This window comes from Amorphotheca resinae, assembly GCF_003019875.1.
Source record: "Amorphotheca resinae ATCC 22711 unplaced genomic scaffold M430scaffold_6, whole genome shotgun sequence".
Lineage (NCBI taxonomy): Eukaryota > Fungi > Ascomycota > Leotiomycetes > Helotiales > Amorphothecaceae > Amorphotheca > Amorphotheca resinae.
The window spans coordinates 120,507-147,522 of NW_020194476.1; the positions used below are offsets into that span (position 1 = coordinate 120,507).

At 46.3% G+C, this 27,016-nt stretch overlaps 9 protein-coding genes across 9 annotated transcripts; 3 read left to right on the plus strand and 6 right to left on the minus strand.

Annotated features, from left to right (window-relative positions):
* Positions 1-372: 372 nt before the first annotated feature.
* Positions 373-2,329, plus strand: M430DRAFT_58521 (hypothetical protein; the record flags this gene model as incomplete). The annotated part of the gene is made up of 6 exons (XM_024868735.1): positions 373-704; positions 759-1,560; positions 1,655-1,748; positions 1,803-1,977; positions 2,024-2,151; positions 2,206-2,329. Coding segments are annotated over 6 exons (1,653 nt in total), but the record flags the coding sequence as incomplete, so codon positions are not given.
* Positions 2,330-2,758: 429 nt separating this feature from the next.
* Positions 2,759-3,483, minus strand: M430DRAFT_27783 (hypothetical protein; the record flags this gene model as incomplete). The annotated part of the gene is made up of 2 exons (XM_024865722.1): positions 2,759-3,229; positions 3,277-3,483. 2 exons carry the CDS (start codon positions 3,481-3,483, stop codon positions 2,759-2,761), a joined length of 678 nt encoding a protein of 225 aa, XP_024720666.1.
* Positions 3,484-6,477: 2,994 nt separating this feature from the next.
* M430DRAFT_237788 (hypothetical protein) lies at positions 6,478-7,505 on the minus strand. Its single transcript, XM_024864963.1, has 2 exons — positions 7,240-7,505; positions 6,478-7,174 (listed from the first exon to the last, which is right to left on the minus strand). The coding sequence occupies exon 2, from the start codon at positions 7,096-7,098 to the stop codon at positions 6,508-6,510; it is 591 nt and encodes a 196-aa protein (XP_024720667.1). The 5' UTR covers positions 7,099-7,174; positions 7,240-7,505; the 3' UTR covers positions 6,478-6,507.
* A 1,073-nt stretch (positions 7,506-8,578) lies between these two features.
* On the plus strand, positions 8,579-9,219 carry M430DRAFT_34916 (hypothetical protein). The gene is made up of 2 exons (XM_024866637.1): positions 8,579-8,695; positions 8,745-9,219. Exon 2 carries the CDS (start codon positions 8,786-8,788, stop codon positions 8,942-8,944), a length of 159 nt encoding a protein of 52 aa, XP_024720668.1. The 5' UTR covers positions 8,579-8,695; positions 8,745-8,785; the 3' UTR covers positions 8,945-9,219.
* M430DRAFT_58524 (hypothetical protein) lies at positions 9,120-10,548 on the minus strand. Its single transcript, XM_024868736.1, has 2 exons — positions 10,334-10,548; positions 9,120-10,274 (listed from the first exon to the last, which is right to left on the minus strand). The coding sequence occupies exons 1-2, from the start codon at positions 10,487-10,489 to the stop codon at positions 9,237-9,239; spliced, it is 1,194 nt and encodes a 397-aa protein (XP_024720669.1). The 5' UTR covers positions 10,490-10,548; the 3' UTR covers positions 9,120-9,236.
* Positions 10,549-12,716: 2,168 nt separating this feature from the next.
* M430DRAFT_85163 (hypothetical protein) lies at positions 12,717-12,875 on the minus strand (the record flags this gene model as incomplete). The annotated part of the gene is made up of 1 exon (XM_024869630.1): positions 12,717-12,875. A coding segment is annotated over one exon (159 nt), but the record flags the coding sequence as incomplete, so codon positions are not given.
* A 2,614-nt stretch (positions 12,876-15,489) lies between these two features.
* Positions 15,490-15,681, minus strand: M430DRAFT_102010 (hypothetical protein; the record flags this gene model as incomplete). Its single annotated transcript, XM_024860757.1, has 1 exon — positions 15,490-15,681. A coding segment is annotated over one exon (192 nt), but the record flags the coding sequence as incomplete, so codon positions are not given.
* Positions 15,682-19,470: 3,789 nt separating this feature from the next.
* Positions 19,471-19,995, plus strand: M430DRAFT_83379 (hypothetical protein; the record flags this gene model as incomplete). The annotated part of the gene is made up of 1 exon (XM_024869612.1): positions 19,471-19,995. A coding segment is annotated over one exon (525 nt), but the record flags the coding sequence as incomplete, so codon positions are not given.
* A 2,704-nt stretch (positions 19,996-22,699) lies between these two features.
* On the minus strand, positions 22,700-26,222 carry M430DRAFT_139503 (hypothetical protein; the record flags this gene model as incomplete). Its single annotated transcript, XM_024862614.1, has 5 exons — positions 24,880-26,222; positions 24,270-24,833; positions 23,874-24,223; positions 23,701-23,747; positions 22,700-23,651 (listed from the first exon to the last, which is right to left on the minus strand). Exons 1-5 carry the CDS (start codon positions 25,901-25,903, stop codon positions 22,700-22,702), a joined length of 2,937 nt encoding a protein of 978 aa, XP_024720673.1. The 5' UTR covers positions 25,904-26,222.
* Between the last annotated feature and the right edge of the window lie 794 nt (positions 26,223-27,016).

Consider the following 27,016-nt stretch of genomic DNA (forward strand, 5'->3'; position numbering starts at 1 on the left):
CCAGAACTAGGTGTGCAGAAAGAGGAAAGATTGGGGTAAAGATGGGACTACGACAAAAGGCAGAAATCACAAACACGAATCGATCAATTTTCCAACGCAGGCCTGTGGATGGACACCCGCGGGCCCTTCCTCGTAATCAATACTACTGCGACTATCCTGTGACTTTCTAACACTCTTGGCGCCGCGATATCCATCGTGCATCGTGCATGAAGATCGCGGCCACCTCGGCCGTCACTCGGCAGGGGATCTCCTACCGTGTTCAGCCTGTTGCGGCGTGCGTGGAGAGCTAGTCCAGAACCGGGACCGTCCCCAGGACGGTCCCCAAAAAGAGAAACCAAGCGCCTTTGCTCAAGTCCTGTCCCAACACGCACAATGCGCGCTGCCAGTAGCGTATATGATTTTGGACTCTGTTCACTAGAGCCTGATCTACCAACACATGAATATGATCTTGATAGCCAGCAAGATACGACAATTCGCTTTAGAACAAGTATCAGCAATAGAGAATGCGACGTCCAGCTCATCTTCCATCCCTTTCGTCGCACTTGCAACCTCACTTACCATGAATATGAAATCCGCTGTTCGCTCCCTCGTGGCACACCGCGAGACACGCTATGCAAGCGATCGATCATAAGCATTGTGCACCAGATCTATGGGAGATGCTTCTCTGCGAAGGCTGGGTACAGGCTTGCCGTGTTGGAATCCGAGTAAGCTCCGAACGGTTGTTGGAACTGCTGGAGCTCTAGGCTGACCATATACAGACTCCGATTGTCATATTCAGAAAACGATCTCCCTAGGACCAACAAGCGCAGCCGTGAAGATGACGAGGAAGTGAGAGCAAGCCAGAGAAGTAGACGGACCTGCAGCCCGCGCTCTGAAGATGGCCTTCCCTCCTCAAGGGCATTGACGCCGTTTGACTGCTCTGTAAACAGCGTTCCCCCTTCAAGGCCATTCACATTCGTTGACTGCAACCTCCATGATGGGCGCCCGCCGGTTCCTCCGTTGAACAAGCTCGCTGCTGTTGGTGTCCAATGTTGGGTGCCAGAGAAGGTGACGATTCAGGATGTTCAGAATTCGTACAATAATGAAATAGAATCTGGCCGTCTCCACTCTACACTTATACCTCATCTTCTAGCTGACAACACCCCGAACGCTACATGGAATCCCTACAATCTGAGGGCGGCTGGGCTTTGCACGGCGTGTCTCAACACGGAGAAGATAGACAGATTGCACAAGCGGCTCCAGGGCATCAAAGACGTGGTCCCAGTTGCAGCAAAGTGGAAAAAACAGATCGAAAACCACGGGCTCACACCAGTGGCAATGCTAGAAATCCTCCGGGCTGCATTTGGACACAGCCATGCGAACCAGTTCCAGCCGAGGCCCGACAAAACTGGTTATAGAACGCCTGCCATGATCTTAGTGATGGCACAGTATTTCTTCGACCAAGCTGGTGCCCTAGAGAAGAAGAGCACTGTCGCTCGCCGCGCAGTGGCAATTGACCGATTAGTTGGGTACGCTCTAATGCGAGTATTCGAGGTTGTCTACAATCTGACTCCAGCTCAGGTTTGTACGATCTCATTCCCCTTCAGTACCGCGCTAACACAGTCAGGTCGACGAATATATGAAGCAATTCTCCAACGTTAACAGTGATATGCAGAAACGGTATCGTAATCTAGCATGCACCTGGGGCTGGATCATGTCGAATCTACCGGGGTGGCGAGACCGGGAACTGCAGCTGTATCTCATACTTGGTGAGCAAGTCCGAGGACTCCCACTCCCAATTCCGGAGGCTGACGTGACTACAGTGCATAAGGGTGGCGAAAAAGGACTCCGTGAGTTGTTGCAGCCGACTCTACCAGCGGCAGCTGGTGAAGTTGTGGCCCTCCTGGGCTCCGAAGCCTACACCGTGGCCGTCCCTAAATCAGAAAGGATTCCTGGGATGGTTGCGGTCGTCAGGCACTTGCTCGGGGCCGATATAAGGTAAGTAGAGTCTAACCATCGGTCTTCTACGGCTAAGCTGTAATAGTAATCTCGAGATCTGCCGCGCATTGGGACACGACGATTGGGCCCTCGATGATTTCGAGGAACGGTTTCCAGACTCGTTTGAATTTTTGACCTTGAAGCTCGAGACACCGCCGAAATCTTCCAGGCAAGGTGAGAGTGGGCAAAGCTATGCAACGACAGAAAGCTAAGATCTTGAATATCTAGGCACCCATAGGCAGACGACCCATTCACCCATAACTACCCCCGATTTCAACACTGGCGCACCCAGCGCGGGCAAGAACATCAATCCGATGTGGCTTCTTGCAGACGCTGCCACGCAACATGAACAGGTACAATTTCCCTGGGCTCACCCGCCAGGGAATCAAATGAACCCAAACCCTCCAGGATTATCGGTCCGGAAGGACGGAAGACAGTTTGGCGAATTGCTGCACCACCCCGACGTGGGTCCTATGATTGACTCGGGAGTACTCGGGCACGATGAACGAGACACTCTACTAGATGCCGCAAGTCGTGTAGACCATCATCGACTGGAAATGGGCGGTTATCAACGTTGGTATACCTATTGCATTATGGTGAACTAGCTGACGAGTCTTTATAGCTACTGTAGATAGGTATTGGGACCTGCCGGTATCTCCAGGAGTTGAAGACCTTCCATTCTTCCGTGCACAAAGCTTCTACGAGTGAGGACCGTGTGGGACGTGACGTGAAGCTCTGGAGAGTCCTTTTTAAGATCAAGACCTAGTGGCAGCATCATAGATCAAGGACCATCGACTGGACCGCGCCGTTGTATTAGGATGAATTCCATCCCTGGATCAACGATTAGAGGACGGGTGACATGTAGCTTTTGCCCAACTGCCAGGCGCAATGGATTGATGGACTCGTTGTACACGGTTCCAGGGACGGCCTGATGGCTGCTGAGCCTCGCCCTCTTCCCGAGTACGGTCTCACTATAGTGAGCAGTACCCTGATCGCTCCCAGCTAGATTCTCCTTTCCTGCGACGACCTCGCCTCCTCCGGTTGAGACCAACTTTCCAGCAGTAGCCTCGTCATGCCCGAGGGAGGTCTTGCTTCCAGCTAGCCCCCCATATTCCCCAGCGGTGGCTGCACTTCCAGCAGCGCCATCATCACCAACAAGGCTCTGTATTCGAACAGGAACCAGGTCTGCGCCGGGGGATCCTGCATCGACATAGGTCCTCTTCCCGATGCGAAGAGTTTGGGTTGCGAACAACTTCCTCCCGCGTCAGCACTGCTAATCCGACCATTAAGTTTACATACCTCGCTTGTGTAACCCAACACGTCCAATACTGGCTTCAGCCTGCGCTCCCTCTCCTTATGCACGCACCTGCGCACTGCGTCGGTGACGGGTTCGAAATCCTCGTCCAGCGTAGCTGTCCACGCTCCATAATCTTTTAGGGTTCTCACGACATCCCCAACATCCAGATCGCTCAGCTGGAGGTGTGTACTGCCGGTGGGATCAGGCATTCGAGCCCGCAGTCCCTTGGTTAATGAGCGGAAGACGAGGCCGCGAACAGCAATGCGCGCCGATTGGAGGTGGTTAGGTGGGCGTTCAAGAATCGAGATGGCCTAGCAAGATTAGTGAAGCTATAGACCAGTAAAACCAATTGCTTACACCTATATGCGCGAGTGTTGAACCAAGTATGAACCAAGCAGCCTTTACGGTCGCTCTACGCACTGGTATTGCTGTCGAGCTCTGGATGTACTGATGTCAGACCGAGGAGCGAGCAAGCTGCTGTCGGCAAGTAATTCAAGGTGCAACTTTAACCGTGTTTAACCGTATGTTTCACGTGATTCAGCGACGACAGCAAGCTCGTGTAAGGTAGTAGTTGAAGAACTCCACATATCTAGTGAGATATAGCCACCTTATATAGATGTTAAGGAATCTAGGGCGTGCAGGAATCCAATTACCAACCCCATTGATAATCCAATGTAGTCTCTTAGTTGCTCCTCACACTGCGGTCCTCAACGGCTCAATCTTGTTAGCTAATACTGGACTTGAAGAGTACCAAGCATGCGTATCGGCGTGGGGAAACATACTGGGGGGAACATCGTCCAACAAGTGGAAGCTACGTGGCTACATATGTGTTTACGGATATTAAAATCAGAAAAGTAAGAGCGATGACAATGGCAGGCACCTGCATCTTGTGGTGTTGAAATGGCCATACCCTTCGAGACGCTCGTCGCTCCGCCCCGTCAGGTCTTCACCTTCCGTGCTATCCCAGGACTTACAACCGTATAGATAATTATATAAAGTTAAATATTTATACCGTCCAGTTGTGTGAGGCTGAATTGAAAATTTATAAAGAACAAGACAATTCAAGGGGAAATATATTTCAACAGGCCCGGACAAATTTTAATTCGTATCAATGCTAATTCGGAGCAAGATCGAAAATGAAATATTTCTAGTGGGAATGAGACCAAGATTTCGTAAGGGATATATTATATCAATTTTAGCTAGGATGAACACAACGACAATAAGATGGTACTAGGAATTAAGCTTTAGTTACATCTTTTAGAGGTAGTGAATTAGAGGCTACTCTCGCAATTCCGGCTATGAAGAGAAAGGCGAACTGTTTTTAAAGTCTCGTTGAACTCGTCCAACCCCCAAAAAGCAACCGACATATCCACATGGAGAACCCTGGGTAACCGCGAGGTCAGCAGCTTGTCCCGAATGCCACTGTTAGAGAACTTACTTGTTTACTTTGCTGTCTCTCCTTTTGATCCTTCTGATGTCCCATTAACAATATCAGTTGCACCAGGGGTGTCGCTGGAAGATGGCCCGGGACTTGTCCCACAGGAGCTTGCACCAGTGGCTTCGCCGTTATAATCATAGGATTTAGAAACATCTGCCATGCCCAGACCAAGGGATTCAGACGTCTCAGAAGTAGGGCTGCTCGTCGAAATTGGTGCATCTCTTGCAGACATGGCTGCGGACAGATAATAGGAGTTAGGCTATTAACAGAATATATTCCCGAAGTGAGAGGTTGAATATTTCTTTACGACTAGGAAACACATCCATGGAACTTCGGGGGAGCGTGCCTACCTTATATGCTCATCATTCTTCTGTCCACCGTCAACTACCAGCAGATAGTACCCGGTACAGATCAGCGTGTAGGCCGATGCCAGCACCCCTTGACAGTTGGATTGAACATTCTTGTTTGTCCACAGTCGCCGGGCAAGCTGAGCCCGCATCCCTTGACCAACAAGACGGCCCACGGTTGCAGCATCACGCATGGACCTATGTAGTATCCAAGGTCGGATTTGGGGCCGCATCATGCAGGCGGCACGAGAGAAGAATGTGCATCTTGGTATTCGGATAGCTGTTGGGAAAGCAATACACAATACGGTGGCGAGCTGGAGGCAAACCGACGAGGATTCGTTGATGACATAGATAATACTAGAAAGAAGTCTCGAGCAGGGCTGTGTACGGCGTTTACTACTACTATTGCTCTAGGTAGTGCATCTATGTCGGTTGAATAAATAGCAATTGCTTCTCAATGATACCACGAGCCACTCGGACTTAATAGCGGGATGGCCAAAGAGAGTAGAAAGCGTATAGACATCTCATACAGTGCCATCCACCTTCTTGGGTTGCGAAGTAGGTAAAGCTCAGGCTGTGAATTCTGGTCAAAAATTTATAGGTAATCAACTATAGAGGTATGCAGTGGGCTGAAATAAAGCTCCTCCTTGTGCTACTAGATTCTTATTTTCTAGCACCCCCCTCATTTACGACTATGTTGACTGCTGTTCCCAAAGGCTTCCATGTCGTATGCCTCAACAAGCCTTTTCTGGCCATTGGCCATAATGCTAGTTGAACATTTATGGCAATCGGTCTTGGTGCTGCTGATCTGTAAGCTTGGCTTTTTGTTTTGAAAGGTGATAACTACCTGTTTACCTCTCTAGTGATGCATATCTCCGTGGTCTCTGTGATCCCGGCCGGCTGGTTGAAATAGGGAAGCAGAGGAGGACTTTCTGCAAAGTAGAGCTTGCGGCAAATTATGCATCCTATGGCTAAGAGCAGCCACATCACGCATCCGGCATTCATATCGCATAGATTTAACATACCCATAACTAATACGCTGAGAAATGGAGAAAATAAAATACTGTAGTTCTATATAGATGGCTCGGCCATTATGTCTTTGTATCGAATGTCTCCTAGAAATGTACTGCACGTATATTAAGACCACACCGCACCGCACCACACCGCACCTCACCGCACCTCACCGCACCTCACCGCACCTCACCACACCGCACCGCACCGTACCTCACTACGCATATTCCACGATCGACACATAAGTTCTTTACCCCCAACTAAATATTACGGACAGTGATCGGAAAAATTGCTACGAACCTGAACTTGAATGGTTCTTGACTGCCATTGGCGTATAATACTAAGCCAACCTGCAAGAAACGCAGCACCTTTAGACACAAGGCTAGCTCTGACAATGAGTTTGGAGGAGTGCCATTTTGTAAACGTTTCATTTCTTCTTATATCTCTCTCTTATACATGTTATTAAGCTCAATTCTGCCTTTGCTCGTCTCCTTTTTAATACCATTTGTTCTTTGAAATTTGATAGCACTACGGCAGGTCATGGAAATATTACTAAGCCGCGACGGGTTATCCCCGCTTGCAAAAAATATACGAAATCTACTAAAACAACCCCTCAACAGCTTCACAACGACGTCAAATTGCCTCCTATCGTACATCGATGCAGCAAGCCTAACCAGAGACTTATAAATGATGACATCGCCTTGATGCCAACCAACAGAGCTTTTTAACTGGCTTCTCCCGTCACAAGACGACACGGTCGCAACACACAACGAAGTGCGCTTGGCAGTATTGGGTTTTGCGTATCCTGCGAAGGAACTTTGCGTCAGGCCTCTATCTATACATACTACGCCACCCTCTAACTCGTCACGACTGCAACGAAATTTCCCACGCCTCTGCGCTGTGCGCACTGAGCTGTATATATATCGTTCGGAGAAGCACTCTTTAGTCGCCATAATTGAGCTGCGCAAGCCATCGACCAGCGACAACCGGCCTCTCGCATCATTTAAGAAGGTGCTAGTTCTACACATTATGATGTCGACGGATTCTCCAAGGGGGAATATGGAGAGGAAAAGAAAAGTTATACACGTCACGGATGACCAGAATCTGGAAACTGAAGTTAGATCCATGGTAAAGTCCGTAACTCTATACGATTGGAAATGTACACTAACTCTTCAGATTTCCACCGACAAAGATATTCGTATCGATCCTAAAGACAGATCCGGGAAAGGACGATTCGAATTTCCGGAACCGCCAGAAATTTGGAAGGATTGGAAGTTATGCGCAGTTCTAGTAAAGCAGCAAAGCGAGAAAGGTGCTGCCAGAATTACTGGAGGGCATGCGGATTTGGAGAACATAGTGACAGGTCCGGATCTTGAGCCAGCGCAGTGGATAGCTATTGTTGGGGAAGGGCAAACACTTATGATATTAGGGAGTTCTACGTTCCGGTGCTTCTATATACGCCCAGACTCTCCACATTCTTGAGAATTGCCGTTGTTAATTCTTGTGAGAGCTCTACCTTGAGATTCAAAGTGGGATCCGTCCCAATAATCATTGGAATCGTTGGCGATTGTCTATTATATGGACAGCTCATAGTTACCCAGTTGCAGCCGCCATTATATCTTAATAAGAACCTAAATACATCCGCTGTTCGCATTTGAATGCTAAGTTCGTTGGATTCTGGGTTGTGATTTGATGGACCTGCAAAAGGACCTGAATCCTCTTAGTTTGAGTTCAGTAATCTGGGCCTGGCATGACTTTACCCGCATGACCAGAGGATTCTAAGCTTATAGTGCGAGCAACATCAGCCCGCAGAGTAACATCATCCCACTAGGCCGTGATGTTGAAGATATCATCCTTGTCCCTTATTGTACCAAGGCTCGTGATAGTCGTAGCATCTGCACACAGCTCGAAGAGTTCTCTGCTGTGATCGTGAATGATTTTGGCATAACGATGTGCTCGTGACTTGACAGGATTCTTCCCGATGGACGACTTGTCCTGGTGGAGTAACTTGGTCCACCTTTCGAATGCCTCGCCTCTGTCAGGCTTATAATTTGGTGTCAGTGCCCTTTTTCTTTGGCGGTCAAGCACTGTAATAAACTGTGACGTCATAACACTGTGCGGTGCGGTGCGGTGCGGTGCGGTGCGGTGTGGTGTGGTGTGGTGTGGTGAGGTGGGGTGAGGTGCGGTGTGGTGCGGTGCGATGTTAATATAGTAGAAATGGCAGTGAAAAGTGGGGCTGAACAATACGAGATATCCCGCCACCTAAACAATTGTGCTGTGCGCTAGTGTAAGGATTCAGTATCCAACCCGCCCCTCTCCAGGCAACATGTGTTACCTGACAGGGAAAAGACGGTTGTTAACAGGAGCTAGTGAGTGATATGTCATATTCCCCGCAGTAGTCTCATGATGTGAATAAGGAGTTCTCGAACGTCCGTATAATCTGCTGGTTCTATAGAGGCATATAGGACGTTCCCTTTCATTCTGGGCTTTAAACAACACTCTGCACCTATCTACTTCAACATTATACACCTATCTACTTCAAAATTCTACAGCCATATACTTCAACACACCGCTCACAGTCGAGGCTCGTTTAAATTCTATGTTAAAATATTAAGACCTTTCCTGGTATGTCTCGATTATCCTCTAAAAGCTTCCTGCTTAGACAAGAAAATAGAGAATAACCAGCCAGAAGAATATCGACATACATCTGCGAAAATGTGCGATAGAGATCTTAGTTCGTTCAAGTACACTTGCGGTCACATCATAGAAAGAAAGCCATTATTGAGGCCCTGCAAGGATAACTGTGGCAAATGGAAGGATAACAACCTCGGCTCCCGATCGGTGAAGGTGCCGTGCGATGCTTGTTTGGCTTAATGAGGGAAGAAACTATGATATAGTTGGGGTGTACACAGGCGTACACAGGCTTGGGTCCATTATCAGACCAACATTCGTTTAACCTGTATGCGAGCTGGGGAGTACACAGGCGTACACAGGCTTGGGTCCATTATCAGACCAACACTCGTTTAACCTACATGCGAGCTGGGGAGTACACAGGCGTACACAGGCTTGGGTCCATTATCAGACCAACACTCGTTTAAACTGTATTCGAGCTGAATTAAAGTGTGTACTATATAAGTAATTGAAGACGTTTCTTTATAATGTTACGCTAGGTATGCTCAAATACATCTCTAGTCTGTTCAACAACCGTGTTGGCGTGCAGGAACTCTTCGCATTCTTGGAGCCGGAGGTTCAACTCTTGATTATCCATGGCTGGTGTATTTGTATCTTGGAAGGCAGTGCTCAAATTTGCATTGGTAACACGTTCGAGCTCGGCAATTGAGCGGAATTTTTTCCCCCAGCAATTCCGAATAACCTCACCGAAAATCATGCCATTTGTAGATGGAAAGTCATTGTAGTAGAACCTTCGCACTTGATCTACTGCATCCTCCAAGGGTTCAGTCCCTGTTCCAATAGTGAAGATACAAGATCCAATAGCTAACTGCTCGGTGCTACAGCTAGCTATACAGGGCTGGTAGGTTTTTAAGTCGGAGACTTGAGAGAACCCTGGAGATGCAGTTAGGAGTCGCTCACCAGGCCGGACAGAAGCATCGAAATCACAAAGTTTGAGATGGTCTTGGTTCGTTAATAGGATGTTTGCAGGTCGTAGGTCACCGTGAACATAACCCAGTTCTTCAAGATAAGCTTCTGCACTAACGAGTTGCTTGATCCAACGCATCATGGTATTTTCATTAACTGGCTCATTCTTTCGATTTCTGTTTCGAAACTCTAGTGTGGTTGCAAGGCGCTCAAGAAATATCCCTTCTGGGATGGAAAGTATACAGCAGAGAATATTTGGATGTTTGAATTTCTGCTCGTCCAGGATATCGTAGATCGCTTTTTCGTGTTTCAGAGATTCAATTCCCGCAGCATGATCCGTAATATCGTTTGTATCGGGGTTGTTGTAGCATATGGGAACCTTCAGCACTATAGCTGAATTGATCCCATAGACGTGTGCTGTAGCGCCTTCAGCGATGAAGTCGTAAGGCTTAAGTGACCAGAAAGGTATGTTAGGCGTTCGACTCGTATCGAAGATTTCAGTTGGAGGGAGAAAGTCTTCTGCAAGCCTCGAACCCTCGCTGGCCGTCCGCTCGTCGTTTTGTATCCTACAACAGTGTTCGCCTTCAGGATGCGCGATGGCTAGAGCCTAGTATGCCGAGCATTTATTAGCGAGAGGTCGCTCATACACATATGGGAAGATCGTACCAGTGCATTGCTTTCAATGTCCTGCTCCTGACTGGGCTCCCGGCTGGGGAGAATAGGAGTCCAGATGCGAAATGGGAGACCCGACGATGGCCAATATCGCAACAGTGTCCATAGCCACGTACCAGATACCCAACGAATGACGTTGGTTACGAACATACTGGTAGGTAAGCCACATATTTTGCGAAAATTCCGCTGACAAGAAGTGGGAACAGAGTGAGGAGCACTGAATAATTATATGTAGTAAATTAATGACCCGGACGTCGTTAAATCGCTTATGACTAAACGAAATAGACTTGAACCTGGTAGAACCCCACAGAACAGGCTAGACTTGATCACGTCCTTCGAGAGCAATATTCTAGTATCAGGTGCAAAGACTATCAGAGTGAGACATCTCTCCAATACTCCTACTTGCAACGGTTTATGTTTCTCGAAAATGTCGTATATTTTTCTTTCCGGGTAAAAGCCTTGCTCCTCTGAGCCCTTGTCTAACGTCCTTTCAGCCTCCCCTATATTGAAGTGTATTCTTCGTATTTTGGATTCGAGCCTTTTCCTCGATTTTCTCCTCGAGCGTCGTAGCAGTGCTTTAGCCACGTCGCTACGGCACGTGGTGAAGGCGATGTAAATGCTCTGCGGTGAATCTGAGAACTGCACGGTTGCAAGCACTGGCTTCGGATAAACCAGCCAGCTGTACACACACACACAATTTATTAACGCCTAGCAGTTTACTAAAAGGGCAACTATTACTAATCTATAATTATAATTCTTAAACTGACTCTATATCTCCCTAAGCCCCTAAACTTTCTAATTCTGGCTTTTGTCGTCTCTTTTCTGTTACTTTACAACAGGTCCTATAGGTTAGTAATTATTAGTAGACTAGCTTAAAGGCTATTCTCTAAGTGTTTAGCGTCTTATCTTTAGCGGCTAAAGTAGCGCCTACTATTCTTACACGAGGTAGTTAGTGTTAATAGTGTTTAGACTACGAGGTATCCTCCTGTAGTTAGCTAGTATTAAGTCGGCCTATAGCTATTGTAAAGTGTATCGTTACGCGAACTACTTCTATGTTTAGCGACTAGTTGTCGTTATTAGATAGCGATTTTCTTCTTAGGTAAAAAGACATATTACTTTTATAAACGACCGTACATTAGAGTATCTCTAATTAGTATACTATCTACTTAGAGTATTAGAAGAGAAAATAGTCTATAGTCTCTCTTACTTACTTATACGTACATTGTTCTAATTCTACTATATTAATACAGTAAAGATATCTGTTTAATTGTACTATGTCTGTCTAAAGCTAAGCTAAGACGCTAGCTTCTTTCTGTATTAGTCTATTATATAGCTTTTAAGTGTGTTTGCCTAGTAGTGTAGTGTTAATTCTTTTAGAGTGTTTTCTAACGTTTCCTAGTAGTAATCTTGTTGTACCTTGTTTAGCTCGTATAACCCTAAGGGTTATAGACTGTATATTTAGTAATTACATCTATAGCGTCGCGCCTTTTCGGGTCGCTACCTTTACTTTCTCTTTAGTAAGCTTTAGGAAGTTGTCTTTCTTATATAACAAGAGCTACGCGACTCTTAGTATATTCCCTTCTAGTCGTAGCTTTCTAGTGATCTTGTAAAGCCGACAAACCTGTTCTTGACTAGACTGTTACTAGGGCTGCCTAATAGTTAGTACTACTAATTTGTTCCTTGTTAGTAGTACAATTTTACGGTATCTAAGTGTTAGGAGCTAACTTAGAGTAGTTATTATTGCTGTCAACTTTCCTAAGTACGTATTATGCTTGTTCTATAAGCTAAGCGTAGAGGAGAAGGTTGCTGTAGTCTTATCGCTTTTAAACGACGTCTAGATCTTAATTGCCCTACTTATTCTAACTACTCTATTCTATACTAAACTACTAACCGTAATACAGACAATCACATATCCGTGTTCTAGCTCTATTACTATCTTGTCTGTAATTATTTGTATTTGTCTTTTTTAAGGCGTAAGTATAAATAGATTAATAGTTTTAAGGCTATCTATAGAAACGGCTTTTAAGGCGTCTACTACCTAGTAGAAGGGTAATAGGTAGAATCGTTTAAACTTCTTTCTTATCCGTATAGTAGTACTCTAAAGCAGATTCGTTACGAGGAGGGTGTGTATGTCTGTCTAGAACTTAATTGCCTGTCTCTAGAACCTGTCTTAGGCGGTAGTAATATAGGCTTCTGCCTTTACTACGCTCGTTACTACTATGCTAAAGGTCCTAACGATTACTTGTGCCCTAATTCTCTAGACCTTATTAATAGCCTATACTACTCTAAACTTAACTTTGTACATCTAGACGTTAGAAGCGTAGTCTACTATAAGAGCGACAGTAGACGTAAATAGCTACTATGCCGTAAGTAGTAACAAGCCTCTAAGTCGTTTTAGTTCTATTGCCGCTTCTAACCCCTTAGAGGCGGCTCTTGTAATGTGTTCCTTATACTTGAGTTTCGTGTCTATAATTACCCTAAGAATCTTAACACTAGTCTTAGGTCGAACCTCTTGTCCTTTAATAGTGAATAGCTCTTAGTCGGCCTTGTAATCCTAGGCGCTACAAAGTAGTACTATAACGCTATCTAATAATAAAAGAAAAAGCACTAGAACGAGTTCCTAGTAGATAATAATAACATCTAGAAGGCCGTAAAATACCTTAAGTCTAGGGATAATATAGTATTTAGAAAGGTCTTATAGCTTACAAAAGTAGACGGGTTATCTATAACAGACTATAAGGAACAGGCAGAAGAACTCTTAGCTAAATTCTTCCCTCTACTACTAGAGACTATTAAGGATAAAGGACTAAGACTACAAAGGACACCTATAGCTATGCCTACTATTATAATAAAAGAAACAGAACGTTAGCTCTTTACAGCAAAATCTTAGAAAGTACCTAAAAAGGATAGCCTACTAGTAGCTGTCTAGAAGAATATTTGGCCGGTTGTTAAGTATTATGTTCTAGTATTGTTCTACGCTTTACTAGAGAAAGGCTCTTTACCTAGCTAATAACGGTATACTAAGATTATTCTACTTAAGAAGCTAGGTAAGGCAGATTACACTATCGTAAAGGCATAGAGACTAATCTTACTCCTAGCTACGCTAAGTAAAGTACTAGAATCGGTTATTACAGAACAGATCTTACACGCTATTAAGACGTACAGTCTACTCCTAACAAACTATTTTAGTACACGTAAATAACGGTTAGTAGAGTAAGCGCTCGTCTTCTTATAAGAGCAGATTTACACTACCTAGAGAAGAAAGAGAATCCTAAGTCTAATTAGCTTTAACGTAAAAAGGGCGTACAATAGTGTCTATAAGGAGAGACTAATACAAAGGATAAGAGTACAAGGCATACTAGAAGAACTATACTAATAGACAAAAGCATTCTACTTAGACTATATAGTGTTAATTTAGATTAACGGCCAGAACTCTAAAGTATAAACCCTTCCTTAGGCTAGCCTACTATAAGGCTCTCTACTCTCTCTAATCCTTTTTCTCTTCTTTAATGTAGATTTAGTATAGAGGCGCATTAACAGCTAAGGAGGCGCGGTAGCCTTTATTAATGATTTTACGGCGTAGATCACAAGGCTAACAGTAGAGGGCAACCGGAAAGGCATTAAAGCCGTTATTAATAACGGCCTAGACTAGGAAAAGCAAAGCGGTACGACATTTAAAGTAGAGAAAACAGCTATTATTTATTTTACGCGTATTTACTATTTCTTTAAGCTCTACTATTTAGTGTCTTACTCTCTGTTCTAATCGTGTACGGTTTCTCTAGTACGTATAAATGTAACGTAGCTACGTAAGATCCGTTGTCTACTATTACTTTGTATAAGGTAAGGGCTTAGCCTTTAGTATAAGAGAATAGACAGTATCTAACACGGCTAACATAAGGCTATTAGTCTTCTGCTAGACTATGCCCTCTATCCTAGTAGTACCTAGCGTAGTTATAATTCTAGCCTTTATGTTATTTTATAGTACGTTCTTAAGGAGTAGTCGCTCTTAGTATTATAGTATTAGGATCGATATATTAAACGTACTATTAATCGTATAGTAGTCTAACCTATACTTTATACCGTATATCCTATACTTAACCGTAGCTTTTCTTAACTCTTCTAAGGCTAGAACGAGGTCGATTATTATGTCGTATTTACTACTATACTAAGTTTTAGTACCCTTAAGGAGTAGGCTACTAAGAGAGAACTCGCTTATTAGGTCGATAATCAGGTCTACTTCTCCTTGCCTCTCTAAAGCTACTTTATCGTCTCCTTAAAGCTAGTCGTGCCGGTTAAAATCTCCTATAATCGCTACCTCTACTACTATACTAGCTTTCTACTTAGCCTTAGAGATAGTATTACAAAGTATACTATATATACTTCTTAAAGCTTGTAGGTCGTACCTTAGTACGTAGACAGATACTACTAAGACTAGCTAGTCTAGAAGTCGTATAATAGCTATAGTTAGATCTAGGGATTCTATTATTACCTACTCTACCTTAACATCCTTATTTATCTAGAGTATACTCTAGATTACCTATCTCTCTTCTTTATTTGTTATAAGGACTATCTTAGTCTATTTATAGTAGCTTATTAAGGTTGTTAAGAGTCGACCTTAGATTATCTGTACTTATAGCTCTTAGATCGCTAGTACTATAGCGTCCTAGATGTCTTTATCGTTTATTAAACTATTATGTACTATACCTTGTTTCCTTACATTTAGTTAAAGTATATAGAGTATCTTACTACTAAGATAAGTAGAGTTTCTAGTAGCTTTTACTAAATGCTTTATAGGGCCTACTACATGTAGCACACTTTACGATTGTCTTAGTATAGGTACTATAGTAATGCCCTTCCTTTACGTACTTACTATAGATCTGTGTCTTAGTGTATTAATAAGCCTTGTAGTTAGTAATTTCCTAGTAGTTATAATATTATTAAGGGCGTTCTCGTCGTTTAAAGACCTTTGTATAACCTGATTCTCTTCTAGTAAAAAAGAATCCTTTATTTAGAAAGCGCTATACGTTAGACCTCTTACTTAGGTATACTACTATAGAGCCGTATACTTTAGGGATTTCTTAATTACTTAGCTAGGCTACTTTTGTAACCTAGGTGTCGTTCTCCTTACTTAAAACTTTAGCTACTTTAGGTCAAACATTTCTTACCTTGTCTAACACTACTATATAGTTAACGCTATCTACCTTAATAAGGTAGAGGTCGTCTCGCATTATTCGCGTACCTTTAGCTAGACTTGACTCTAATACGCGCTTTACTTTCGTGTGTTCGACTTTATTTCTATAGGCAACTCTAATACGATGTAGATTCCTTAGATCTTTTGTTACTACTTAGTAGCGCTATAATAATCTATCTTACTTAGCCCGGATCCCGCTCTTTACTACTGTTTAAATCGCGCTAGCGGATATCTAGTCCCTAGCTTCTTGTTCTACCCTTAAGGTATCGATCGTATAATAGAGTGTAGTAGTAAGTGTAGATAGTATAGTGTACATAAAAGAGAGCGTCTAAACATTACTTAGCTAGCTAGTAAGAGGAGTGTGTATAACATTAGTATAGGATAGGCTAGGGCTACTTTGTCTTAAGTATAGAACCGCTATAGCTTCTACTATTTCCTACTTAGTCTAGTATAACTTATCCTTAACCGCTTAAAGCTCGTCCTTAACCCGGCCTAGCTTAGCCTTTATCGCCTTATTGTGTACTTCTTATTTCGTCTATACTTTAAGGAGGATTTTAAGAATACTAGTTTACTTATTTATCTACTTATAAAGCGTCTATAACATTACCTCCTCTCCTCTTGTCTTATCGTTCTGTGTACTACTAGTTGTCGCGATCCGAGAAACGCTTGTTAGGTACTTTCTAGAGGATAAGAGTATAGTATCGATCGATACTAGATTCTCTTTATTCTGTCTTGCCTTCGTACTTAGCTTTCGTAATCGTCGCTATTAGCGACTACTACTCTCCTCTCCCTTAGACGCGACCACGATCGCGTCTTAAGCTTTAACTTCTATTTTAGGGGTCTCGGGACGCGCCGCTGTCAGGTTCGCTAGCGTCGCGTCGTTCAACCTGCGGTTCCACCTGAATCCAACCACAACAAAGCCACAAAGAATATTATCAAGTAATAAGGAGAGGCGTTTTCCGACAGAGATACAGTCGCGGTCTCGTCACTCCAGGAAAGATATCAGTCACGATCTGTTATCATCATATCTATATGAGATACAGTCACTTGCAAAACCAGCTTCACGTTCGCTGTGGGCAGAAAGGTTCTACTGTGCCACTGCTCAGGGGTTCTTTGCATCTATCTAGCCATATTAGGTCAAGAGCGGAGTGTGGCCGGCGTGATTGCTGGAGCTGTCGATATGTAAACCTTCATTAGATGTTGATGGCACGCTAATTCAACTAATCGACTTGAAATAGGTAGCTGGATTACTCGCTGTGCATCCAGACCCAGACTCCTTTTTCTGTTTACTGGCTGATGAAATACTCAAGGTCTAGACAGCCTTCCAAGTAGGCTCCAAGAAGCTTTTAGCGGTGTATTTGCCGGCCTTCACCGCCCTCCACTGCCAATCCTTGTGTGGCGCAGTTGTTATTTTTCGTAGAAATAATTTTGGATGAAAAAAGTAGATAGCAACAAGCACCGAGAGCCGCTGTTTCTGCAACTATGATTACCATTTTTGCAGCTGCCAGGTACTATCACTAAAACATACATATCTGTATGACTCGATAATTCTGTTGTACACGTGACTACCTTGAAGGTTGCACAGCCACCTATCTAACTTGCTCCGCCCCACTTGGTAGTTCAGCCTTGTGCATTTCGTCCCAGCACCTTTTCAGTTCATGCTTTGACAACACATTTCCTCGAAGGGACAGAATATCCATCCCACTGCTCCGTGTCTGTTACTGCAGCATCACATTATTGGAGCTCTAATGGCGGAAGCTCTTGCCGTAATTAGCGTTGTCGCGAACATTATTCAGCTTGTCGATTTCAGCTCGAAAGTCTTACACCGCCTCGATGAGTTCCGGTCTAGCCTAGGAGAGATTCCTAAATCCTTTAGACATTTCAGTGCAGAGCTACCAGTGTTGAAAGTCACGCTCCAGCAGATTGGAGAAGCGATAGAGGCTGGCTCAGTGAGGGACGAAACGGAGAAAGCTCTCATTCCCGCTATTGAGGGCTGCAAGGAACAGATTCAATTGCTTGACACTCTACTCGCTAAAATATTACCAATAGCGACTGACTCCCGATTGAGGAGAGGCACAAAAGCGGTATTGAGCCTCAACCAAGAGGCGAAAGTTGAGAGCACTACAAAGATTCTCCGGGGTTATGTCGGGACCCTCACATTCTACTATGCAGCCATATCATCGACTCTGCAGCCTTTAACAGGTGATACCCTTCTCAAATAACGTAGAACATCTCTACTAACCTCCAGTCTCAGATGCAAAGCTTGCCAAAATCCGCCAATGGCTGTCACCACCAGATCCATCCCTGAACTACCAGAAAGCAGTGAAACGACGTCAAGCTGACACTGGCCTGTGGTTTCTTGAGGGTGAGGACTATGCCGCGTGGAAGACAAATCCTGCCTCATTTATCTGGTTGCATGGGATTCCAGGATGTGGAAAAACAATACTAAGCTCTACTATACTCCAAAATATTTTACAGTACTGTGCCAACGACCCTGGGAAGGTAGTTGCCTACTTCTACTTCGATTTCAATGACACGCAGAAGCAGTCCCCAGAACTAATGATCCGGTCATTGGTTTCTCAGATCTCTCAGCAATGCGTCAAGATACCTACAACGCTCGAGACGCTATTCTCCTCCTGTGACAATGGACAGCGACAGCCGTCACTAGATGGTCTTCTGGAGGTGATGCATTATATGATGCAAGAGTTCCCGGAGACATACATTATTCTTGACGCTCTAGATGAATGCACTGATCGAACCGAGCTAATGGCTATCCTCGAGAGAATAGCTGGGCTGAAACTTAAAGGGTCACATCTCCTTGTTACAAGTAGAAAAGAACGAGATATTGAGGGCCCGCTAGAGACTATTGTGGATACGCAGAACACCATCTGCCTTCAATCCGAGCTAGTCGACAAGGACATATTCAGATATGTTCACCAAAGATTATCCGATGACAAGAGCTTAAGCAAATGGCAGAAAGACCCTGATGTTAGGTATGAAATCGAGACGGCACTAATAAAGGGGGCCCACGGGATGTATGCATACCCTCTTATTAGTTTTTAAGTCTATTACTAAGAATACTAACAGGTTTCGATGGGCTGTATGTCAACTAGACACGCTGGGAAAGTGTCGTAATCGATTGAAGTTGCGAGAATCCCTAGCAAGTCTACCACCAACGCTAGACGAGACATACGATCGGATTCTTTGTACTATTGATAAAGAAGACTCTGAGTATGCTGTTCGTATCCTACAATGGCTTGCGTTCTCCTCTAGGCCGCTTCTAGTTGAAGAGATTGCTGAAGTAGTTGCTATTGATGTTGAGCGCAATCCTTCGTTCAATAGTGAGGAAGTACTTGAGGATCCATCAGAGGTATTAAGTATATGCTCTAGCCTTGTTACTATAACCATGACTGAGCAAACTTTTACAACCGGTTCAAAGGGCCATTCAAAAGTGGTTACGTTAGCTCATTACTCTGTAAAGGAGTATCTTATCTCAGAGCGGAGTCTTCAGAGCAGAGCAGCCCGATATAGCATACGAGATATTGCTTGTAATGAATTTATTGCAAAGAGCTGCATCGGCTATCTTCTCCAATTTCAAGCATCTGGTTCTGTTTCCTACGAAAGTATCCAAGAGTTAAAGCTTACTCAATATGCAGCGAAGTTCTGGATCACGCATGCTCAAGCAGTAACGCAAAAGGCAGAAGCTTTAAATCGCCTAATTATGGAACTATTCTCGACCGAAAATGGTGCCTACCTCAATTGGGCTCGGATATATAATGCAGATCAGCCTTTGAGCGACGCCAATTTTGTGTTACCTTTGGCAGAAGTTCCATCTCCGCTGTACTATGCGTCGTTGAGTGGCCTGACTCAGATTGTGGGTCTGTTAGTCTTTGAGTCTGGCGCCAACGTTAACGCGCAAGGCGGCTGGTATGGCAACGCGCTCCAGGCGGCATCGTCTGGAGGCCACGACAAGATTGTCGAGCTGCTGCTGAGCAAGGGCGCCGACGTTAACGCGCAAGGCGGCGAGTACGGCAACGCGCTCCAGGCGGCATTGTCTAGAGGCCACGACAAGATCGTCGAGCTGCTGCTAAGCAAGGGCGCTAACCTTAATGCGCAAGATGGCGGGTATGGCAACGCGCTCTATGCGGCATCGTCTGGAGGCCACGACAAGATCGTCGAGCTGCTGCTAAATAAGGGCGCTAACGTCAACGCGGAAGGCGGCTGGCACAGTAACGCGCTCCAGGCGGCATCATATGAAGGCTATGACAAGATCGTTGAGCTGCTGCTTAACAAGGGCGCCGACGTCAACGCGCAAGGCGGCTACTATGGCAACGCGCTCTATGCGGCATCGTCTGGAGACCACGACAAGATCGTCGAGCTGCTGCTGAACAAGGGCGCCGACGTTAACGCGCAAGGCGGCGACTACGGCAACGCACTCCAGGCGGCATCGTCTAGAGGCCACGACAAGATCGTCGAGCTACTGCTTAACAAGGGCGCCGACGTCAACGCGCAAGGCGGCTACTATGGCAACGCGCTCTATGCGGCATCGTTTGGAGGCCACGACAAGATCGTTGAGCTGCTGCTGAACAAGGGCGCCGACTCATGTTAAAACTCTTTTAACCTCCTCACCTCCCACCACCGTTCCAGTTGTCTTCCTTTATACAGAAGTGGAAAATTGTTGCTTTGAAATACTATCTGCATTTAAAGAAACTATGCTTTCAAATACCATCTGCTTTGAAATTCCCTATCACGTATTAGGTCAAATGACACTCTTCTACTGCTCTTCATGTATATGACTGCTGAAGGCGTATACGGGGGTACCAGTATAGAAGTGCATAGAGGGAAGTCAGTTACAGTATGCAAGCGACTATAAAGTAACATACTTTGAAATTAACAATTCAAAGTACATAGATGGAGGGCGTGGGAAGTAACTCTTGATGGCAAAACCGATCTCTTCTCGCGCCACACCGAGCTCTTGACCTGATATGGTTAGACTTACGTGAAGAACCCTTGTTCATGTGGCGCAGTAGAACTTTTGTGCCTGCAATAAAGATGAAGCCGGTTTTGCAAGCGACTGTAGCTCCGACGATGTCAAATGAAAACACGAATGATATAATCTAATCGTAATACAGAAGCCGAGAGACTGAGCATTGGAGGATGATACCTGCGTCCATGCCTGCCATTAGAAACTTGCGCATTGTAGCTATGGCCAAAGTGTTCTCAATACCCTGTCACCTAGTGAGGATAGCGACGCGGTCGCACGCGAAAGGCTAGGCGGGGGTGATGGCCATCTTAGAGCAGGGGACAGTCATCGAACCACTGATCGAAGGGTTAGTTCTAGGTACTATCATTGACTAAAGGAAAACTCCTGTCGCAGATCGAAGGTTAAATGGGGTTGATGGCCATCACAGAGCAGGGGCCAGTCTGCAATTGAAGGATCGAAAGGCGGCGATGGGCATCCAGTACTAGGGGCCACGAGATTGGCGATCAGGCCAATCATAACGTAAGGGGAGCCCCAGGCTGAAAGACAGATGACCGTGATGGCCATCATAAAGTAGCGGTAGGAACATCGGTGATGGATAAAGCAGCGGTAGGCATATCGGTGGTGGGTAGCAATCATAAAGCAGTGGTAGGCATATCGGTGGTGGGTACCAATCGTAAAACAGGGGGTAGGCATCTGGTGATGGCAATCGTCAACCAGGGGATACCGCTAGTGGTGGATGGCAATCGTAAACAGGGGGGAACCGCACGGTGGGGGGCTAAAGGTAAGATAACGGTGATGGGCATCACGTAGCAGGGGTAGGCGGGCAGGGGGGCCATATTGTTAGGGTTCAAAGGCTACGCGGCGGTGATGGGCATCACGTAGCAGGGGGTACCTGGTTATCAATAGCAGGGCAGCGATGCAAGTGGTGATGGCAATGATAAAACAGGGGTAGCGAAACAATCGCAGGCTGAAGACAACAGGCGATTGGCATGGTTGTGATGGCCCTCGTAAAGCAGGGGCCTAGCTCTACTGGGTGGGCATCGTGTAGCCGGGGTAGCAATGCCGCTGCCGCTTGCGAGATCACCATCCCCTGATTTATGATGGCCATCCTTACTGTATCACCCCTGTTCGCAGGGTGAGGGCTAGACTGGGTTGCTGGCTGGTCAAGCGGTCGGGCTAGTGCTAGATGGCGGGGTGCAAGTTAGAACTGGCTAGCGGCTGGCGAGAGTAGATGGTGAGTGACAAGTGGTGGCCATCAAGATCGTGAGGGTTTTGATACTCGTATGTTTGTGCCCAGGTATGGAGCAAACACGACTAGTTGTCCCTTTCTCATCACCTTCACCCTAATCTAAACGGTTGATCATGTCGGAGAAGTGATCCGGTGTGCAGTTGTGTCAATGGCGAGTGCTTGGTTTGTCTAAAGTTTCGCGACGGAGGTGGGTGCGAAGTGTCTGAGCGGCGAAGTATTGGCCAGTCAGTTAAATGCGTAATCACGTGGTACTTTACATCTAGTCTCACAATCTGCCCCACTAAGCTATTTCGACTGCTGCTTTGCTTGCCTATATAAAGAAATCACATTCTCAATAACATCAGTTTTACAGGTTCATAATTATGTTATATGGCGGAATAGGTTATTGTATCTAGCTAAACCTCTTTTTAATTTCCTGTCAAGACCTTCATGCGATATATTTAGGGACTTCATACCGTTCGCAGTTCACGTTGGCGGGGAGTGATACGTCCCTTTCTTCAATTGGAGTTCGACCTTATCTGCATCTCCATCAGACGAAGCCTTTGCAGTAATGAGCTTATCGTCGATCAGATAAATCGGCGTTCTGCAAGTAAGGCAACTGCCCGTCTCAAAGGCGGACTTGGCCTTGTGTGCACACGATGTGCAGTGTCACTACCTTACCTCTCCTCAACCTCCCAGCTTTGGATGTAGCATTCCCCCGGTAACATATTGTTATCGACTTTCCTCTAGTAGATGGCGCTATCGGACATCTTCAAGATTGTATTGCGAAACGCCGTGCGCAATTCGCCGATATCCAAAGGGAGCGCTTCCATTGTGGTTTTCGAGGTGGGCTGGAGCACAGGGGTAGCTACACCGTCTTTATTCTGCCACCAATCATGTGGCACCATGCTCGGCTACTGGGTACCATAACCTCAACCTCACAACTTCTACAGCCCCTCACATACAACGCCGTTTCCTGCTCCTTGTCCAGATACTAAGAGGACGCTTCTTACTCTCTGTGTTCGGCGTTGATTTCCAAAAGCGCTGAAGGCCGCACCTGCAAGAAGAGTCCCTGGATGGATTAATCCTGCTTTTATGGTCAGGTTGTCCGAACTTTGCCCTGATCTTCTGACGCCCCTCAAAACGCTGCATCGACTCTGGGAACGAGCTAATACTCTGGCGATATAACCTGTTGAACGCGATGTACACATCGACTATGTCGGATGGATGGCGCACATGAAATACGACGGCTTTGTGGAAGCGCCCACACAGAGGGCAAATATTATTCGAGTTGAGAGAGCCAAAGGGGGTCTCCCGGATAAAGAACTGCGAAGATGGGAAGCAGTTTTCCAGATTCTGCACGAGATGCAAGCTGTCGGGGCTCCGGGACAGGATAGATCCGCGGCACCTATAGCGCCCGCCATCTTTCACCAAGGGCTCGTCTAGCTCAAAGAAGAAGGATACGGCCTTGAAAGCCCTGGCTATTCCGTCCATATCGCCTAGATGGGGGCGGATCTGGTCATAGAGGTACGGCATCTGATCTACATCGTCAATCTTGGGCTCTTTACCTGCAAGGGGTAGGTTTAGTCGGAACTGCCGCTTCTTTTCCTCCTCTCCCAAGCCAAACCAATGATCTTCCCAGCTCATCTGGCCGTTAAGAGATAACGAATCCATAGAAGCCCGATAAAGCCGCGCTAGCGCTCCATCTTGGAGTAGGTTTCGAACGTTAGAGGCCACGGGCGACATCAGCTTCTGCTCGAAGCCGGTCCCGATTGAAAGGACGAGGTCACAGTCACGGTCTTTCCAGATACGGCGAACCTCACGCAGGCCGGGCCGTACTGGGTTGTTGTACTTCAACCCCCCATCCTGGAACGTGCCAAATAATGGCAGGAATTTGGGTTTGAAGTAGCTACGTCTTCTGTCAGCCTACATCCCAAAGTCCTACGAGAGAATCATACGTTGGTGCAGCGGTAGTGCATCTTGCCCTACTTCTGATCAGCGGGGTCTAAACGATTCCTTAGCAATACTTACGCCTCCCACAGCAAGAGCTCATCAGCAGGTCGTGCCGCACGTAGATGTTTATACCCTAGCGCCCCGTTAGTCCAGCGACAATGTGAACCCGAGCCGACACACTTAGTTCTTTACTATGGCTGCCCTCGCCGTTGTAATTCGACATCAGGCAGAGTGTTGCGTCAGATATGGTGGTAGCGGTAACCGCGAATTTGATCCCCGAAGACCGGGACTTCAGCGGCGAAAAGATAGGATCCAGCCCAAGCGCTTCTTTCATGACATCCTCTAGGAGGGTTGCATCATACTTGCCATCCTCAAAGTAGAATGCAAAAAGCCGCTTGATTGCGGCGCAGATCGACACTCTATTATCGCGCTTAGACGGGAAAATGTTCCTCGCAAACCTCTGGAAAAACGCAATACATTTCTTTGGGGTCCAGTGCTTGCCAAAGAGCCCGATGGTTGCAATGCCGCCTAGTCCTCATCAGCTCGCATCCTCTATTGCGCATTGTCGACTTACCTGAGCTTGTCCCAATGGCGTAGTCGAAGTTTTCCTGGACGGGATAACGCAAGCCCAGCGCCTGCCGGAGCTCCTCCATGAACCCCAATGATACGATGCCTCTTGAACCACCGCCGTCAACAGCCAGGAACCGCACCCCACATGTTGGCGGCACAATGCTTGCCTGGAAGGATATGTCGGCCCCACATTGGGGGCAGGTGGTGATATCGTAATGGTACTCCTTGCCTCTCGTCGGTTGACTGAATCCAGTAATGGAGACGCACGGATCACATATGCCATGCCCGCAGCCCATTACATGCTCTGGTTTCCTCTGGAGGCAGATAAAACAGTTGACATTGGACCTTAGCTGCTGCCAGTACTCCTTATTGCGCCTGAGGCTTTGCTCGCGGAGGGCTACCGCAGTCTGCCCACCGTATTTCATGTGGGAGAACATGGATATGATGTGTCCCTCGATATCCGCACAGATCAACTCGGTCGAGAGCTGTCGGGCGGTGGCAAAATCATGAATTCCGAGGAGACACGCCGGTCGATAGATGGTGCGAAAGACTTCTGATGGATTGAACACTCACCCTGGTTAGCATGTCAGCAGCGGTAGCGGTTCGGCACTTACAGTGCATATCAGGAGGGAAGCAGTCCAGGACAATCGCAGACGCAATGAAATCCCAAAGGATGCTCTCAGGCAGCTTTTGCTCAGAGCACAAGGCCATGAACGATGCCAGGTGGCGCTGAAAGTTTGGCGGAACAGGATTGTCCTCTCGTGTGCGCCGAATGAAGTCGAACGTGTACCGCGGTGATGCTGCAAAATCTCTCAGTGCCATATCAAAGAAAGCCGTGAGGTGGACCATGGAGAACAAGGTATGCGTATTGACTCTCTCTAGGCGTGCCGCTCTTATCTCCTCACCCAGGACCTCCCCTAGACCGCTAAAGTTTTCTCTCCGAGTTCGACCCAAGCGCAATACGTTCACAATATTCAAAGACGCGAATGAGTCCGAGAACGTGGAATTTGAGAGCACCCGAAGGCGGAAGCGAAGAGCTTCGGAGTGGAAGTCGGTCCCATGTATGCTCGTGACGACGACCAACCGAGGACGGACGCTGGACGGTAGGCTCGATGCGGAGCCGATTGCTGTCCAGACGGCAAGTAGCTCTGCCACCATGTCGATGCCGCCGCAGTCATCGGCGAATATGCATAGCACGTCGGTAAATAGCGATAGAAGTCGAGCATGGACGTGGTAGACGAGGTCTTGTTGCGTTGGTGAGCCGTTTCCGTCATCCGACCAAGATACGTGATGCGTGATGGTCTCATGGCAGGCCTCCTTTACCCTAGGGTTTGAATGCGTGTACTCGGGAGAGCTGTCGGTAACAAGAATTGGATAATCACTGTTCGTTGATGTTTGATCGACGCATATATTAGCAATCCCGGACCTGCGACAACCGGATATTCCGCTCCCAGGGAATAGAGCTCGCAGCGCTCTTGCCTTGGATCGTTTACCAATGAAGGAAATGAGGGATGGGTACTGCCTTGCGGGATGTGGAAGAGCGTCTGTAATGTTATAGAGCCGACTCCCATATTGTAGAACAAAACTATCCTCGTCCTCACTCAGGCGCAACCACTGCTGGTGGGCACACGAAGCCATTAGGTATGAAAAAGCTGGCCGTTTAAGCTGCACGGGTACTGATGTCTCTTTATTAAGAGCCTATGGATGGGATGCAATCCTGTTTACAGCGGGGATGAGATGGCCAAGGCAAAAGGGCTGCTCGAGCAGAAAGTTGATGGGCCGGCAGAGCCATGGGGCCGGTGCCACCCTTACTTCAGCAATTTCCTGCTTTACAACTGCGATTAATCCCGTTCCAAGGACATTACATGGTTTTTATCGAGATTGCCACTGTGTATGTTTGCTAGGTACCTTCTGGGGAAGCAATCTATTAAGCAATTTAAAGCACAATTAAACGGAGGTATATCTTCAAACTCGGTCTCATACAGCTCAACCTCTGACATTTGTAGCTTTGGCCTATCATGTGTCTCTTCGAGAGGGAAGAGAAGACCCCAATTTTGCGATGCCAGTCGCAGACTACTATAATCGGTCGGCTCGCTGCTCCCTTCTCCAAGCGCGATAAGTCACCTCCAGGATGTGACCAGCGGCCCTCCACTCAACAAACCAAGGCAAGACCAGCCCACGAGAGACCTGACTCTCTTACGCTTTTAAAGTACAAGGATATTCGCAAACGTGTGGATGGTCAAATCAAGAGAAGTTTAGAGAGGTGACATTTGGTGGCGGAAATTAGACGCACCAACTCTATGGAACTATTTGTTCATGTATTGAATGACTAGAGAAGCTTATATAATGGAAATTTGTGAATATTATAAAATAAGGGTGACTTTTTAATCGTAAACGCGACGTTATTTTTTCTTCTCGCTTAAAAAAGGGGGTTCTACTCGCTAATACAACCAATTAAATTAGGGCTTTCCTCCTGTCTGAGAAGAAACGTCCAAATTCTAGTCGCCACACCGGCATAGAGGGGCTAGAGAAGTCAGTCCTTGGGACATGGTCTGTTGGCTATCGCAAGCATGTTAGTAGACTGGTCAGCTTCCGTATCATGTGAAGCTACCCGATAAGTGATGGCCCAGAAAAGGCATAAGAGCCTGGCGGATGACTACCATAACGTTCTTGATGGAGTTAGGAGACGCCGCCAAAACTGGTAGGTCAGGCCATGTCGGCATGGTGGCAGAGCTCACAGTGTGGAGTGGG